Source organism: Cygnus atratus, chromosome 18, assembly GCF_013377495.2.
Source record: "Cygnus atratus isolate AKBS03 ecotype Queensland, Australia chromosome 18, CAtr_DNAZoo_HiC_assembly, whole genome shotgun sequence".
NCBI classification, from domain to species: Eukaryota; Metazoa; Chordata; class Aves; order Anseriformes; family Anatidae; genus Cygnus; species Cygnus atratus.
This window is the reverse complement of record NC_066379.1, coordinates 2086106-2100423: the sequence shown is the minus strand read 5'-3', so window position 1 is coordinate 2100423 and position 14318 is coordinate 2086106. Positions and strand designations below refer to the sequence as shown.

The window sequence follows — 14318 nt, the reverse complement described above, 5'->3', positions numbered from 1 at the left end:
GTAGTTCTTGTGATGTTTTCACCTGAGTGCAGCTGTAGTGTGTTGAACTACAGGCAGATGATCTGCTTTCCCCACCTCGCTATTACTGGGTTCAGTTTCAGCTCCAAGGAAAAAGAGGAAATTAAAAAAAAAAAGAGGAAAGGAGACAAAATCAGAAGAACAGAGCAATGTGCAAAGGAAGATGAATCCAAACGGGAGACTAGAAATGTGGCAGGGAAGGTGGAGAGAGCAGGTGAGAGACACCCTCACTGCCAAGAGGGCACTCAGCCCTGCCCTCCAGCACCCATCCAGTGCCCCTGGGCTTGGCACAATGAGCTAAGTCCTGTGTGAAGGGCTCACAGCAACCCGAGGTCACCCAGTGTCTCAGTCCTGCTGCCCCTTCTGAGCATCCCCATGTGGAGATGGCACAGCCAGAGCTGCTACACCCACTGCAGCAGGACAGGGGCTCTCCTCAGGGGGTGTGAAGGCCTCTCACGTCTCCAGCCCTGCCTGCCCTGTAGGGTGGTGTGGTTTCACTGGGTGGCCTGGGGTGGCTTCCCCTTTGGGTGGCTGCCCAGGAGCTTGGGCTGCCCTCTGGCCAGTGTGCTGAGGCCTTCAGCTCAGCCCTGCTGCAGCTTGCTGGTGGGCCTGGAGGTGGTGGGTGCCTCTGCCTGGCCCAGGGGCCGGCGTGCCCATGCCAGAGAGGTCACAGCCCACCTGTCTCTTCTCATTGCACCTGAAAGCACATTCATCCCTATAAAACCACGCAGGTGGGACCCTTCCTGGTGCAATGTCACAAGCAGGTCCAAGTTCCTCCTGCATTTCTCTATCAGCACTGCCAGAAATCCCAGTTCTCTAACCTTTGAAAGGGGGTTTCCACTCACTTGTCCTTCCTGAGCAATCTCCTCTCCATGTGGTTCTTACCAGCAGCAATGAAAGTCCACGAGCTCTTAAGCAATCCCTTTGCACACTCACAGGCTGGGGTGCAGGGCCCCAGCGGGCTGTCACGGTACCTGGCCATCTCTAGCAAACTTGACCCCGCTTTGGTTCAGGTCTCCTCTGAGCTGACCTCAATGGTCTCAGTCTGAAGCCTGCCTACATTTTGTGCTGCTTATTGTTAACGACCTACTGCATCCTACAACCTCCCCGTGCCAGTTCCTGGTGTTCCCCTTGCTTTGGGGAGGCTCCACTGCAGGCTGGAGGGAGCGCCCTGTGGATCACAGAGGTGAGTGGGTCGCAGGGAGCTTCCCTCTGCTTTGCCAGCCTGGTGTAACAGCACGAGGTGATCCGCACCGCAATACACGGCCGGGGCTGTTGCTCAAGCAGCAGTGACAGGCCAGCATCAGTAGCATCCAGCCTGGAGCTGGTGGGACAGATCGGGCCTCTCTTGCTCTCTGCTCTTCTAGACACTGTCCCGTGGCTGCTGTGCCTGGCGGTGCTGCAGCCAGATGTGGAGCAATGTGGGTGCTCGCTGAGACCCACGCAGACCTGCGGCTCAGGACCTACAAGACCCCTCTCACTGTGCTCGCCTTCCCCAGGACTTGGGAAGGGTGAATTCCTGAGCCAGGATGTTTTGTTGGGCCAAGAGGGAGCCAAAGGCCGGGAAGGGCCCTTGATCCACTGCTTGGTCCCCAAATTCATCCCTACCTCCACACCTCCAGGCCCCAGGAGCCAGACTTCAGCTGCTGTGCAGTGCTTGGGCAGGCAGGGAGGATGGCCAGGAAGGAGACGGGGAGGATCCTGACCTGTTTTGCTCTGTGTTTGCTGGCTGTGTTTGTGTGGCTGGTTGTGGAAAAGAAGACAGGCTGCTGTCCTGGTCATACGATCCTATTTGGCCTGTGTTTTACCTGATGGCAAAGGTGCGCAGCACACGGGAGCGACACTCGTTCATGTGCATTGATTTCAACCCAAACAAATAAATGTCTGTTGGAAGCTTGGTTTGTAAATATCTTCTCCTGCTTGGGGCCTTTGCAGAAATACCTTAGGCAGTGTCGCAGCAGGGCAGTTGGAGTGGAACAGAAAGAAGGTCCTGAAAAATCAGGCTGGGTTTTGGAGCTCCCTGGTACTGCACGAAGACAGAGCAGCCCGTGCCGCAGCAGTAAGATATCTGACCCTTCCCTTTCTGGCTGGTGACCTACCATTTCACTTTTGGGTCAGGCTGAAAAGTCTTTGGAAAGGCAGGAGACTTCCTTTCTGTGTGAGTATCCTCACATCTCTGTGAGCACTCAGAACTCTGCACTGCGTTAATATCCTTTAGCACACAGAGCTCTGCACTGTTTTGGTGTATTTATTCATTTATTCACTGACACAGGTCTTCTGTCCTCGCCAAGCCTCAGTGGTAACATTTGTGGATGGGTTGTGGCACATCAAGTGTCTTCTACATGTGATGCTTGGCTCAATGGATCTCTGAAGGGATCTGGCTGCACCAGCTCTCCTCCTGGCCCCCAGCTTGTTCCCTCCTGCCTCCCCCCCAAGGTGCTCTCTGGAAGAGGAGAGGGCCTGCAAACTGTAGGTTCTCATGGATTTTGGTGTTGCCTGTCCTCAGTGAGTCAGGAACAGGAGAAGCACTTCGTGGTGGCCGTGCTGGGGAGGTGGGAGAGGGGCTGGGTGGGAGCAGAGAGCAGGATAGCCTCTGTGCGTCACTGCAGATGCGTAGCACCAGGGAAGCTCAGGGTCACCCACGGACACGACGTGTGCTTTGGTGCCAGTGACTGCTGAGAGGGGGCCAGGCTGCTCTGGCACCCACACCCTCTCTCGGATCAGGCAGCTGAAAACCGTATGTGTAGAAACAATGCTCTAATTTGTGTTTAATGACTTTCACGTCTGCCACCTGGCACCCACTGGTGCTTGGCATGCCAAGTCCTGGGTGAGTGCTAATTAGGGGGTTAACAAGCCAGTAACATCTTCTGAAGTCGCGGCTGAAGACAGCAGTCGGTGCTAGCACAGGGCTGTGTCCCTGCCTCCTTGCAGAGTGCCTAAGGGGAGGCAGCAGTCTGCAGGTGAGAGCACCAGGAGGGGGCTGGGGGTGACAGTGCCCCTCCGTACGGCCGTGTCGGAGCACATCCCGTCCCTTGGGCTTATGGTGGCAGCAGGCACTTCTGCTGCTCGGGGGCACAAGCCCCTCCACTGGAGATTCCACCATCAGCGGTGGGACGGGAGCAGTGGGGACCAGCATCTCCAGCTCCTGCCCACACTGATGGAATAGCAGGCTGCTCCAGGGGAAATGTTGACAGAGTCCAGATTAAACCAGTAACAGCATTGCAATGTGCTGGGGATTTTCCATCAGCAAGAGGCAAAACAGACTGTGAATGTAGCCAATACTTTAATCATCTGTTCTCTGTGCCAAGAGAAAGAAATCTTACAAAAAAACAAAACAAAACAAAAAAAAAACTACCCAAGCCCAAAAAAATACAATGCAAACAAACCCAAACCCTGCAATTCCCCAAGAAAAGGCAGGCTATTAATACAAAAAATCTGTTTATTATACACAGCATCACAGAATTTAAACCCTGATACCTGATTAGGTAATTTTAGTCTCTGCTTCCATTTCCCACGGCATCGTGAGTCACGTTGCTTTTGCTTTACCCCCCACAAGAACGCGGATGGGGCTGGTAGGAGTACGTCTCTGTGATGTTCAGCACACTGTGCTTGGGGAGCAGGTCCTGCCATCTCCTTCGCTGGTGCTGAGGTCCCCAAGCCAACAGGATGACTCCAGCGGGAAGGAGAAGGGGAGCACAGGGGATGGTGCAGGGAACCCTGCCAGCACTGATGGTCCCCTCTGTGGAGCAGGACTTAGGACTAGTGCAGCTCCAGCCTGGCATCTTCTGAAATCTCAGAAGTACTGAGAGCAGAGCTTGTCTTTTTGCTAGGTTGGGAATGCCTTGGCTGGCTTTGCCTTGGTGTAGCTGAAAGGATTTCCTTCCCTTCCAGATCCTCAGGGAAAGAGCAGAGGAAGGATGAAATGGGTTTCCCAGGCTGGAGCAACCGGTGCCCGTCCCCCACACCCGTGTGTTCTCTGGTTCCCCTTCCAGGCAAGCTCATCCAAGGATCCCTTCATTCCAGCCGTGGCAGCATCAGTGCACACCTGAGGTACCACCTCGTGCCCCTAGCCCTGGGGGCACCATCTCTTGCCAGGGCTTCTTGAAGAAGTGTCTTTGGGGGCTCCTCGTCATGAGAGGAGGGGTGAGGATCTCAGGTTATTTGGACCTCTGTCAGTCATCCAGGGCTCAATCACCTGGCCAGAGCCCCTCCAGCAGACTCATCTGTACAGAGACCGAGTCATTTGGGGCTGGAAAGTAAAAAGGTGCTGTTGTGGGGGTCACACATCTCTGAGTGCTGCTGGCTAGGAAGACCATCAGGCGTGGCTCAAGCAGGCATCAAACCTCCTCTGGAGTGCTCAGGGAAATACCCTCCTGTCATGCCTCAGCTTTGTCCCACCACCCTGCTCATGACAAAAGCATCCAGCAGGTCTCTGGGGATAACTCCTTTCCCCTGCTGTGCCCACAGGTGGGGATCCCTGGGCAGGTTCCTCTCTCCTCTAGCTTGTCTGCAGCCCCTGTAGTGCACAGCCTGACCTTGTCTCTTTACAGGAGCTTTCTCAGCCGTTCAGAAGATCACAGTCTATGTCCAAGGAGCAACACCATCTCTCTGGCTCCATGGAGGAAGGAGAGGAGAGGAGAGGAGGGATCTGGTCAGATCGGTGCCTCTTGTTCTCTTTCTTTCCCCATGCTGAAGGTTCCTCCAAAGAGCTCAGCTCAGGCATCCAGATATGGGACAAGTCACTGAACAGGCCAGCACTCAGTGTCCAAAGGACTTCAGGAGACCAGATCCATCCACCTTTGCTCTCCAGATGCCCAGCCTGGAACCAGCCATACCCGCAGGCCACCACGTGCAGAGTGGCAGGCTCAGAGCTGCAGCCCCCCATTTTCCTGGGCACAACCTCTCCTCTTCCATGGCCAGGTGGTGGCCACGGGGGAAGGAGAGGGGACAGCTGAGTCACCTCTCAGGGTGGGTATAAATGCTTCTCGTCCCTTTGGCTGTATCACTGCCAAGAGGAGATGCAAGGACACAAGCACACAACTTCATCTCTGCTGGGATGAGTCATGAGCTGACTTTTCCAGTGCAGGCAGCAGCTTTTTACATTGTCACCAGTGCCTTTACAAGACATTTGCCAACCTCTGGGCCCCTTGAGGGCATCAGCGAGATGCGCTCTCCTGCTTGTTTTTAACTCTCCCTTTGGCTGCTGGGTGCTTGGCCTCGCAGAAGAGCAAGAAAGGCCAGGATGCGAGGCAGTGCAAGATGGGGAGATGCTGCTGACCGTGGGCTGAAGGCTCTCAGATCCAGCCCTGGCAAGGAGAGCTGCTATCCAAGGAAGTTTCCAGCAGAGCAGATTGCCATGGTCCCCACAAGACCCAGCCCGGGTGAGCACTGGATCTCCTCATGCAATAAAAAAGGGAAGATGTTTGCTTCCCGTTGAGAAATCGATTTTCATTGGCCTCAAGTGCTCTGCACTGCTGGCTTCCCAAGGCGAACCCTGCGGTCCCACCCAGGGTAAGGTTTCTGCTTGCTGGAGAGAGAGGCCCAGGCATGGCAGCAGGCAGGGTCTGCCCTGTTATGGGTTTGCAGGACTTGCAGGGTTCTTGCACTGCAGACCCACAGCCCCATTTACCAAAGCGAAGGCCTCCCATTGTGCTTACCCCACCTCTGCTCAATCCCTCCCTGAGCACTCCTCGGGACACTCCAGTCCCTAAGTCGTGCTCCACTCAGCTGAGGTGACAAGTAACTGCCCCCTCCTTCTGGCTGGCCTATGGGTGGGAAACCGACCTCTTCCTCCTCCGTCCTTCACCTTCTGGGGGACCACGGGCCCGCCGTGCTGCTTCTGCTCCCAGGCTGGGCTTCTCTTTCCTCCTTGCACCCTGGGGTCAAGGACTGGGTACACATACAGTAAGCAGAAGAGAGCCCAGACCACAGTGCTGGTTTCACGGTGACTTTGGTAGGACATTGATCTGGGCTCCTGCCACAGGAAGGACTCTGCAGACTTCAGCACAGTGGGGCTGTGTTAACAGCAGGGCTCTCAGTGCACCCATGGGCTCTGCAGCCTCTTCCCCCATCCCAGGGCTCTGGTTGCCTGTGCTTAAGGCCAGCCCTGGTGTGGGACAGCCGTATAACCTGGGATCAGACTGCTGGAAAAACAGATAAGATGTGAGGTGATGTGTGGAACCTTCACTGGAGATTCCCCCACCTTGCCTGAGAGCTGCATTTACATTTAGGCCCTTGCCCTTGGTCTTTACCTTGCCTGTGCCTGGCTGATTCTCATCTCGACTTGCCAACTTGGCTTTCTGGCTTGATCTTGGACCTGCATCATCTCAACAGACCAGCCTGTTAATCGTTGGCCTTCAGCTGTGAACCTCTCCTGCTTTTGCTCACCTTCCATGGGGCACCATCCTGTTGGTGAGATACTCTCCTGCCTGCCTTGCTGTCACCTTCACTGCTTCCCTTGAGGAGCAGCCCACTCTCCTGCTCTTGCTCCTCCCTGACAGTTATTATCCCCATTTTACAGAATGAACATAATAAAATCATTAAAGTGTGGGCACATCGTGGCTGCATAAAGTTGTAACATCTTTTACTTTTCCTTGCCAGCTGAAATGCAAACTGCCACTCACCTCCCACCGCTCCGGTGATCTGCTCAGAAGAACACAGGGCATGTCTTGGCCCACACTGCATTTACACGTCAAGGCTTCAGAAATAAATGAGCTCTCTTTTCCCATATAGCAGCTGAGAAGCAATTACTACCCTTGCCTCTGCAATGGAGGCTTTCGCTGCTGTGTTTTCTTCTGCACGCCGCATAAGGGCATTTTCGGCAGCTGGATGGTAGCTCTCTAAGCTTCGCTTGGCCCAACATGGGGCTGAGCTCAAGAGGTTTGAGGGAAATTGGGTTCCTGTATTGATCCTGTTAGTGCACACAGTGAGCAGCCAAGTGCTTCCTGCAATGCCTTTGGTTGGTTTGTCCTTCACCTGTAACTATTCTCCACGTTTTTCCTAACAGAAGTGTGGGGATGAGTTCTGGCACATAGTGCATGGCTGTACAGAGAAATCTACATCCATGCACATGCTGGGTGTGGTGGCTCTGAAGTTCTCCTGAAGCACAGTCCCACATGCCACTGCGACGTCCTTCTTGCATATCTCAGAGCTTAAAGTGGGTGGTAGGTCCAAATGTGAACACTAATCCCTAGCAGAGCCTGTATGCCGATATCCCAGCCTGCTCTTGCTATCTTGCACGTTTTGCCGGGACGCTGTATCCTGCAACCAGAATCCCATCTGCTGGACAAGGCACCGTATTGCCTCTGGGCTGAAGCTGTGTGATGGAGTTGATCTGATGGTTCCAACCCTCCCAAGAAATGGAGGCATATTAAAACATATAACTATTTTTAATAGTATGAAAAGGTCTCAGTGACTCTACAGGAAAGAAGCGCCAGAAAGGTATGAAGCTTCATTGGCATAACCTATGGTGGAGTCTACAAGATCCGTGGGGCCCTCTGTCCTCTTGCCCTCCCACCCTGCCGGGCCTTGGCTGGCAGACCAGGTCAAGGTGGCACGTCCCTTATAGTTCTGTAGCCTTAGCTGCTTGTTGGTGTTTCTGTATGTCCTTCCTTTTCACCTCCATAGAGATGTCTGTGAGGTCTTGGATAAACTGCTGAACCTAGAGTGAGGAGGAGAGATGGGAGAGCTCAGAGCTGGGGAGTCTCCCTGCAGGGATGGGAACAGCAGGCCCTTTGCTGGCCCTTTCGGAAGGCAAATTTCGCTGACCAGGCTGAGCAGGAGGATAAGGCCTTTGCCTTGCTGGATCTGCACCACCAGAGTGGGCTTTTGGGGGTGAGCCTGAGTTCAGGGCAGAGGTGAATGGATCAAACCTTGGACATGGTTGATCTGCATCCCCTGCCCTGGCCTGCCTGGCTCCCTCCCCTTGTGCCCCACAGGGCCCACACCCTTCTGGGCCTCCATGGACAAGACAGGCCTTCCTGAGGTCCTCTGCCCAAGAGGTGAAAAGGGAGGAACCTGCTGGGCAGCTGGAGTTCCCTGGGCTCTCCCCTCCCTCAGGCAGCTGAGGGTTATAGCTGCTCCTCTTTCTGGGCAGGGAGAAAGGGTCTGGGCTGGCTCTACCATGTCCAGCTGCATGTGGTTGTCATCCACTGGCACGTTCAGGCTTCTTTTCATCTGCTTGCTAATGCACTGGAAGAGGTTGAGGATGGCCATCCTGATGGTCCCCAGCTCCAGGGTTCTCTGGGTAGCTATGTTCTGGATGTGGGCCCAGCAAGACTCCTGAGGGAAGAGGAGATGCACAGAATGTGGACATACCCCACAAAGACGCTGCTTTCTGGGGACCCTGACTTGGAGATCTCAACTTCCACACTCATCTGGTTTGCTAGGGAGATCATGAACTTGCTGGAGGTGGTTCAGCTTGGCATGATACAAGCTGATTGAGGAACCACCACAGCTGCTCCTTGCCCCAGGAGCTTCTCCATCTCATCCAGCCCCTGCAGTCCTTGTCTGGTGGGTCTCACCCCATGTGCAGTCCCCACAGCAGGGCACCCTGAGAACAGCACGCCCCACTGCCACCCTCCCAACCAGGCTCTGCCCCAAGGGACGCAATTCCTGGAGGCTGGGATATCCAGCAGGGGGATTTGGCGAGGCCCTCTCAGAGCGATGCAGGTGGAGCTGAGGGCCTTTCTGTGCTTTGGGAGGGGACTACACGTCAATGTGCTTCATTACAGCCCCATTCACCACAAGTCAGGTTATTTTTGGACTGGGTAAGGGAGGAGAGGGGACGAGCCCTGTTGGGCAGATGCTGTGTGAAGTATGAAAACAAATAGTAATAAAACCCAGCAAACCCGATTTCATTCCAAGTCCTGAGCCACCAGCAGTGGAGCCCCACTGTGAGGATGCTACTGCAAGGAATGGTGAATGGAGGTGGGTATGGAGGTCAGGTAAACTTGAGCAGCACGTGGCAGAGCATGCTTGGGTTTTGTGCCAAGCAGAGCTCCCCAAAGGCTGGCTCACTTTTCTCTGCTGGCTGAACTCTGTGTGAGTTCAAGCAAGGACTGAAAGATTGTGATGGTTTTGTGAGAGCCTTGTTATAACCCCTGATGTAACCAGCCCCAGACCTGGCCTGGCTTTCTTCAGTCTACAGCCCCCTGGAGGGATGAAGCCCCATTACCAGGGGCCTTGCCACGATCCTATGGCTTTGTGATGAGCCATCAGCTGCTCCTGACACAGCCAGGCCTTGGAGATCTTCCCCTGCCCACCCCATGTTTCCTCACCCAGGTGAGGACATCACTGTGAGCCTCATCAAAGCGCAGTTTGAGCTGAGCCAGCTCGTTGTTGTACTGCAGGATCTCTTCATCTTTCTCTTCAATGTACTGGGCCAGGAGCTCCTTGGCTTGCTCAGATGCTTCCCTGCGCCCCCGTTCTGCCTGCAGCAGGTCTTTGCGCATTCTCACCAGCGTCTTGTAGCGCCAAATGACTGTCTGGATCTCCTCAAACTGCAGGACAAGGCTTAGTAAACTGCAGGGCTTAGTAACCCCCCTGCCCTCCCCTCACTGTGAGCAGCAACACATCCCTGGTACAAGAACTTCCCACCGTACCAGTCCCAGAACTGCCATACGCAAGGTGTGCTATTGCACCTCTCCCCTGGGTGATCAGTGTTCTGATAAAACACAAAGCACTCCTGCAACTGCCTGCACCGAGCCACCTGGACATGGGCAGGGGCCAGCTGGAGTTTCAGCAGTATGGGCAGTGCACGGAGGGGTGCCCAGGCACCCCTGAAAGGGCAGCTCCCCTTTGCAGGCAACCTCTTCCCAGCCCATTTGAGGTCTCTGGGTTTGACTACTGCTATGATTTCCTTGGCTGTGTCTTATCTCCTTTAGGTCTGACACCAATGGAAGGCCCCCCCCTACCCCCTCGAAGCCATGAGCTATCTTCTTCATGGCTAAACTCACGTGCGAGGCCTTCACCACGTCCTCCAGGTACTTGCTGAAGATGGAGTACTTCTGCACTCTGTCGCTGAGTTTCTGGTGCTTATTTTTCAGGGCTTCCAGTTCCTTCTTAGCTCTCAAAAGCTCACTCTGCTTTTGCATCTTCATCTCTCTTTCCCTGCTGGCTTTCTTTAGAGCTTGGATTCGCAGTTTATCATTTTCCTGGTGATACATCCTCCACCAGCACACACACACATAGGGAAAGAAGGGGCTGGGTCACTCAACAGCACTGGCAGCAGTGAGCTTCCCAGAGGAGAGCCCAGTGCTGGGGCACCCCTGGGAGCATGCTCACCCCCAGTTTAACAGGGCCATCTCTCTAGCACTGACACTTTGGTCTCAGAGACATGGCAGTACAATTTTCAGACCTACTGGTATCTGTCCTTGGGTGCCAACAGTTGGGACTGGATGAGACCCTCCTGGGGGTTGCTCGGGGCCCTCAGGGCATCCCACTGGTGCACAATGAGCTGCCTCCTGCACTGACCCTGCCAGGGCTTTCCATGTCTGTGGTGCAAAGCCCTGAGCTGCCCTGGTTCCCTGCCCCCCAAGACCTGTTCCTCGCACCTCCAGCCTTAACGGAGATGTGGGCAGACAGGGGTGTCCCCAGGCTCTCTTCCCAAGGGAGGGCAGGAGCTGGTGGCGAAGCCTTGGGTGGTGTTGGCTGCGCTGAGAAGGGGCAGCTGTACCTGTAGGACCCTCCCAGATTTCTTCATGTAAGCTTTGAGCTGAGCCTCCTTGATCTGCAGGTCCCTCCACCGGCAGGCGATGGCTTCCATCCTCTCCCTGAAGGCCTGGCAGGGCCAGAGAGAGCATGGCAGGGCTCCTGTGCCACAGCCACCCTCCAAGAGGCCTCCAGCCGGCCCAGCCATCACCAGGACCTTGCTGCCCTTCTCACCTCCTCCTTCTCCTCCAGAGTCTTTTGCATCTGTTGGGCTTGTTTCTTCTTCTCCTGGAGGCAGATAAATGGACTCAGAGAGTCCTCCTCCGTCAGTCTGAGTTTCCTGCAGCAGAAGTTTTCACTGAGGTGACACGCTGGGCTCAGCACCTCAGCGGGGGTTGGCCTGCCCTGACCTGTCACCGCTCCCCGGTCCGATCTCAGGTTTGGCCCAGCAGCATGAGTTTCCCAGGACCAGAGGGGATCCCATGGAGGGAGCAAGGGGGTGTTACAGGGAGGAACAGGGCTGGGGAGGGAGGCGCAAGGGAGAGCAAGGTGGTGGAGATGAGGAGGAGAGATGAGTTCACTGTGGTGGAGATAAGGGATGGGAGTGTGCCATGGGGGACAGGAGGGGTGGAGGAGACAGGGGAAGAGGATTGGGCAGGGTGGAGGAGGTCCCTCACTTCAGCAGGGTCAGGAGATTCTGCTTGTACTGCACACTGAAGTAGGCCGGCAGGTCCTCACTGCCCCTAGCAGCCATTGCTCCAGCCACCAGCAGCTCTCTGGGAGCCCAGGACCTCCTGGTGCAGCTCAGCCCCGAGGCACGCCAGGCACAGCCCTGCCGGCCCACGGGCTCAGCGGTGTGTAGGAGACACCCCCAGGTAGGGCATGGACCGGGGGGCTCCTGCCTCTGCTCCCCCAGGGCCTTCCCTTTCCCCGGCTGTGCTGGTGGCCACTGGCTGCTGGTGGCCGGTTGGCCCGGAACAGCTTCCAGGGGCAGTTGGAAGGTGCTCGGTCAGTTACATGGCAACCGAATCAGGGCTTTTTGTTACAACCCTGGAATTATTGTCAGGCAAACATCACCCTGTGCTCACTATGGACCAGTAAGCTGGGGAAGGGCTGCCAGATCTGTCCCCTTTGAACAGCAAGAAGAGGGATGGTGCAGGTGGGGACCACTAGGGATCCTCCCTGGGAAGGTGCTCCCCACCTCCTGCCCCACGGACTGGAGGAGCTCGTGGTCCCCAGCAGAGCACGGGACCCCGCAGGGTGAGCAACCAGGAAGGGAGTCCCAGCACACCCAGCTTCATGCGCTTGCTGCAGAAGTGACGGTGATCTGCTCCGTCACACAGAGCTGCAGAGCCGTGCATGTCCTCATCCTCCTGTGCCTGAGCTGTGCTCTCTGAAATAAAAAATAAAATAAAATAAAATAAAATAATAATAAAAAAAATAAAAACAATTTTGGGGAGAGCAGTCTGAGGCAGGTGCTGGGCACTATGATCAGCAACTGAGGCAGTTAAAGTTCATTATCATTATGCATAATTGGAGACAGACATTTCCAAGGGGAAGCACTGGCTGACTTCCCAGCCTCACTGAGAATCCCCCATACGTGACACTGTCACATGCATGACAGGCAGGCTCTGGGGAGCAGGCACTGCCACCAGCCACCCTCCTGCCTGAAGGCACGTCTAGCACCAAAGGCTGCCTCGAACCTTCGGACTCACGTATTTCATTGTTCCCTTGGAGCTGCTGGTCTTCCACAGCAAGAGGAGAAAGTGCAGCCCATTATGAAATCTGTGGGGTTTTACTTTCCCCCATAGGTGGCTGTGGGATCCTTGAGCTTCACTCTGAAGAGCAGCACTACAGCTGCTTGCATGTTTGTGAAGGAAGAAGTCCCAGCGGGTTTTGTTCTTGCTGGTCAGCAGAAGCTGTAGTGAGTCCAAGGGGTTCACTCAAATGGTAGCTGGGCTGGGGAAATGTGGGGACCTCCCAGTGCTCCTGTGGCCAGGGAAAGCCCCTTCCCATGCATCCACTTCTCCACGTGTTGGCAGTGGGGAGCTGATGATTCCTTCTGCTTCTGCCTCCACCACCCCATTTCGGCAGGCAGCGGAGCTGCTGGGGCGGGAGGTCTCTGCGCCTCGTTTGTACAGCTCCTGGTGACGGTCACTCCTTGTGGTAGGCTCCATCACCACAATACCATAACGATGGGCATAAAACGTGCATTGTGGCAAACAGCTCTGACAGCAAGGCCTGGTCAACCCAAAATGTTATTTGGGGGTCATCTGCGGGGTGAGAAAGCTGGCTGAGTGCAGGACTGGTACATCCAGAAGATGTGGGGGGAGATGCCCCATGTTCCCCAGGTGATGTCTGCTGGGGTGAGCCCACATTGTGCACCCTCTCCTGAGCACCCAGCTATCCCGGGGGGTGTCAGAAGGGCCAGGGAAAGCTGACCCCATGCCAGCTGTGGGGTGGGGGCTCACCCATTTCATCCAGAAGATGCCAGCCCCGTGCCTGTCCTGCAGGAGCTGTGATGGCCAATGCCTTGTCCTGTCCTGATGGGAAACCCTGAGAAGGCGTTTCACCGCAGTGGAAGTGCCTGCAGACAGCTTCTTTTTTTTTTTTTTTTTTTTTTTTTTTTTTCCCTGTTTTAATGTTCCTAATCACTGTTTGCCGCTTTTATCCTCACACTGAGGTTTTATCTTTGACAAACGCTTTCCTCCTCAATCGGCTATGCATTAAAAAAGAGTTTCTTCCTATTATGCTCTCCATAGCAACTGCATCAGCTTGCCATGAATAAATTACCCCTGACTTGACATCCCTTATTAGAATATAGAAAATGCCATTTCTGAGTCATAGCTACCCAGTAGGAACCTTCTCTCTTCATCCCTTAGGTACATCCCCCATTTTTTTACTCTTTGAAGGAAACTATTTTTTTTTTCTTTTAAATCTCCTGTGCTCCTGAAGACCCTGGAGTTGAAGCTTGATGGAAAGCCGACGCAGACTTTCCCTTCTGGCCATCAGAAGCTCCCAGTACAAAACACTTTTGGTGATTCCTCCAAATCGCACCAAGCTCTGTATCGGCATGACTTTGAATGATCACATCTCTTCCCAGCACCTTTCCCCAGTTCTTAGGTCCCCAAGGGATGTGCTGAAGGGAGGAGATGACCCTCCAGGGAGATTGTCCCTATGCCTTGGGGACACGGACACCTTGGGGATGCTCGAACATAGCTCTCCATCAAGTGCTCCGCCCTGGACAACTCCAATTAGCCAAAAGCACTTGAATTTTCCATGGGACTGTGTGGCCACAGCCCAGGAGAGGGAGCACTTACTAAACAAGTGTGCAGTCCCCGCAGCATCCCGGTCCTGCCCCGTTCCCCTGCCTCAGAACAACTGCAGGCAGCGTTCCCGAGGGTGGCAGGAGTCCGGCCCTCGGGCACAGCCCTTCCTCGGCCCCTGCCCCGGCCATGTGCATGCAGCCGGTGCTGGTGGCAAGGCAGGATGAATTTGCTGATCTATAAGGGAAGGGGTGAGGGAGCCTGACTCACCGCTCAGCGCCTCTCCCCACGTCGCTGTGCTCCCCTGCTACCTTCTCTGAGTCATCTGGTGCAGCAGGATTTTGGCTTAACCCTGCAAAGCCAGGGCTGTCGGAGGTGCCCATC

General features: G+C 55.0%; 1 protein-coding gene across 1 annotated transcript; it reads right to left on the bottom strand.

The window, feature by feature from the left end:
• Positions 1-7541: 7541 nt before the first annotated feature.
• CCDC42 (coiled-coil domain containing 42) lies at positions 7542-12535 on the bottom strand. Its single transcript, XM_050714437.1, has 8 exons — positions 12468-12535; positions 11870-11995; positions 10903-11008; positions 10694-10798; positions 9975-10172; positions 9297-9518; positions 8140-8298; positions 7542-7678 (listed from the first exon to the last, which is right to left on the bottom strand). The coding sequence occupies exons 1-8, from the start codon at positions 12533-12535 to the stop codon at positions 7580-7582; spliced, it is 1083 nt and encodes a 360-aa protein (XP_050570394.1). The 3' UTR covers positions 7542-7579.
• Positions 12536-14318: the final 1783 nt, after the last annotated feature.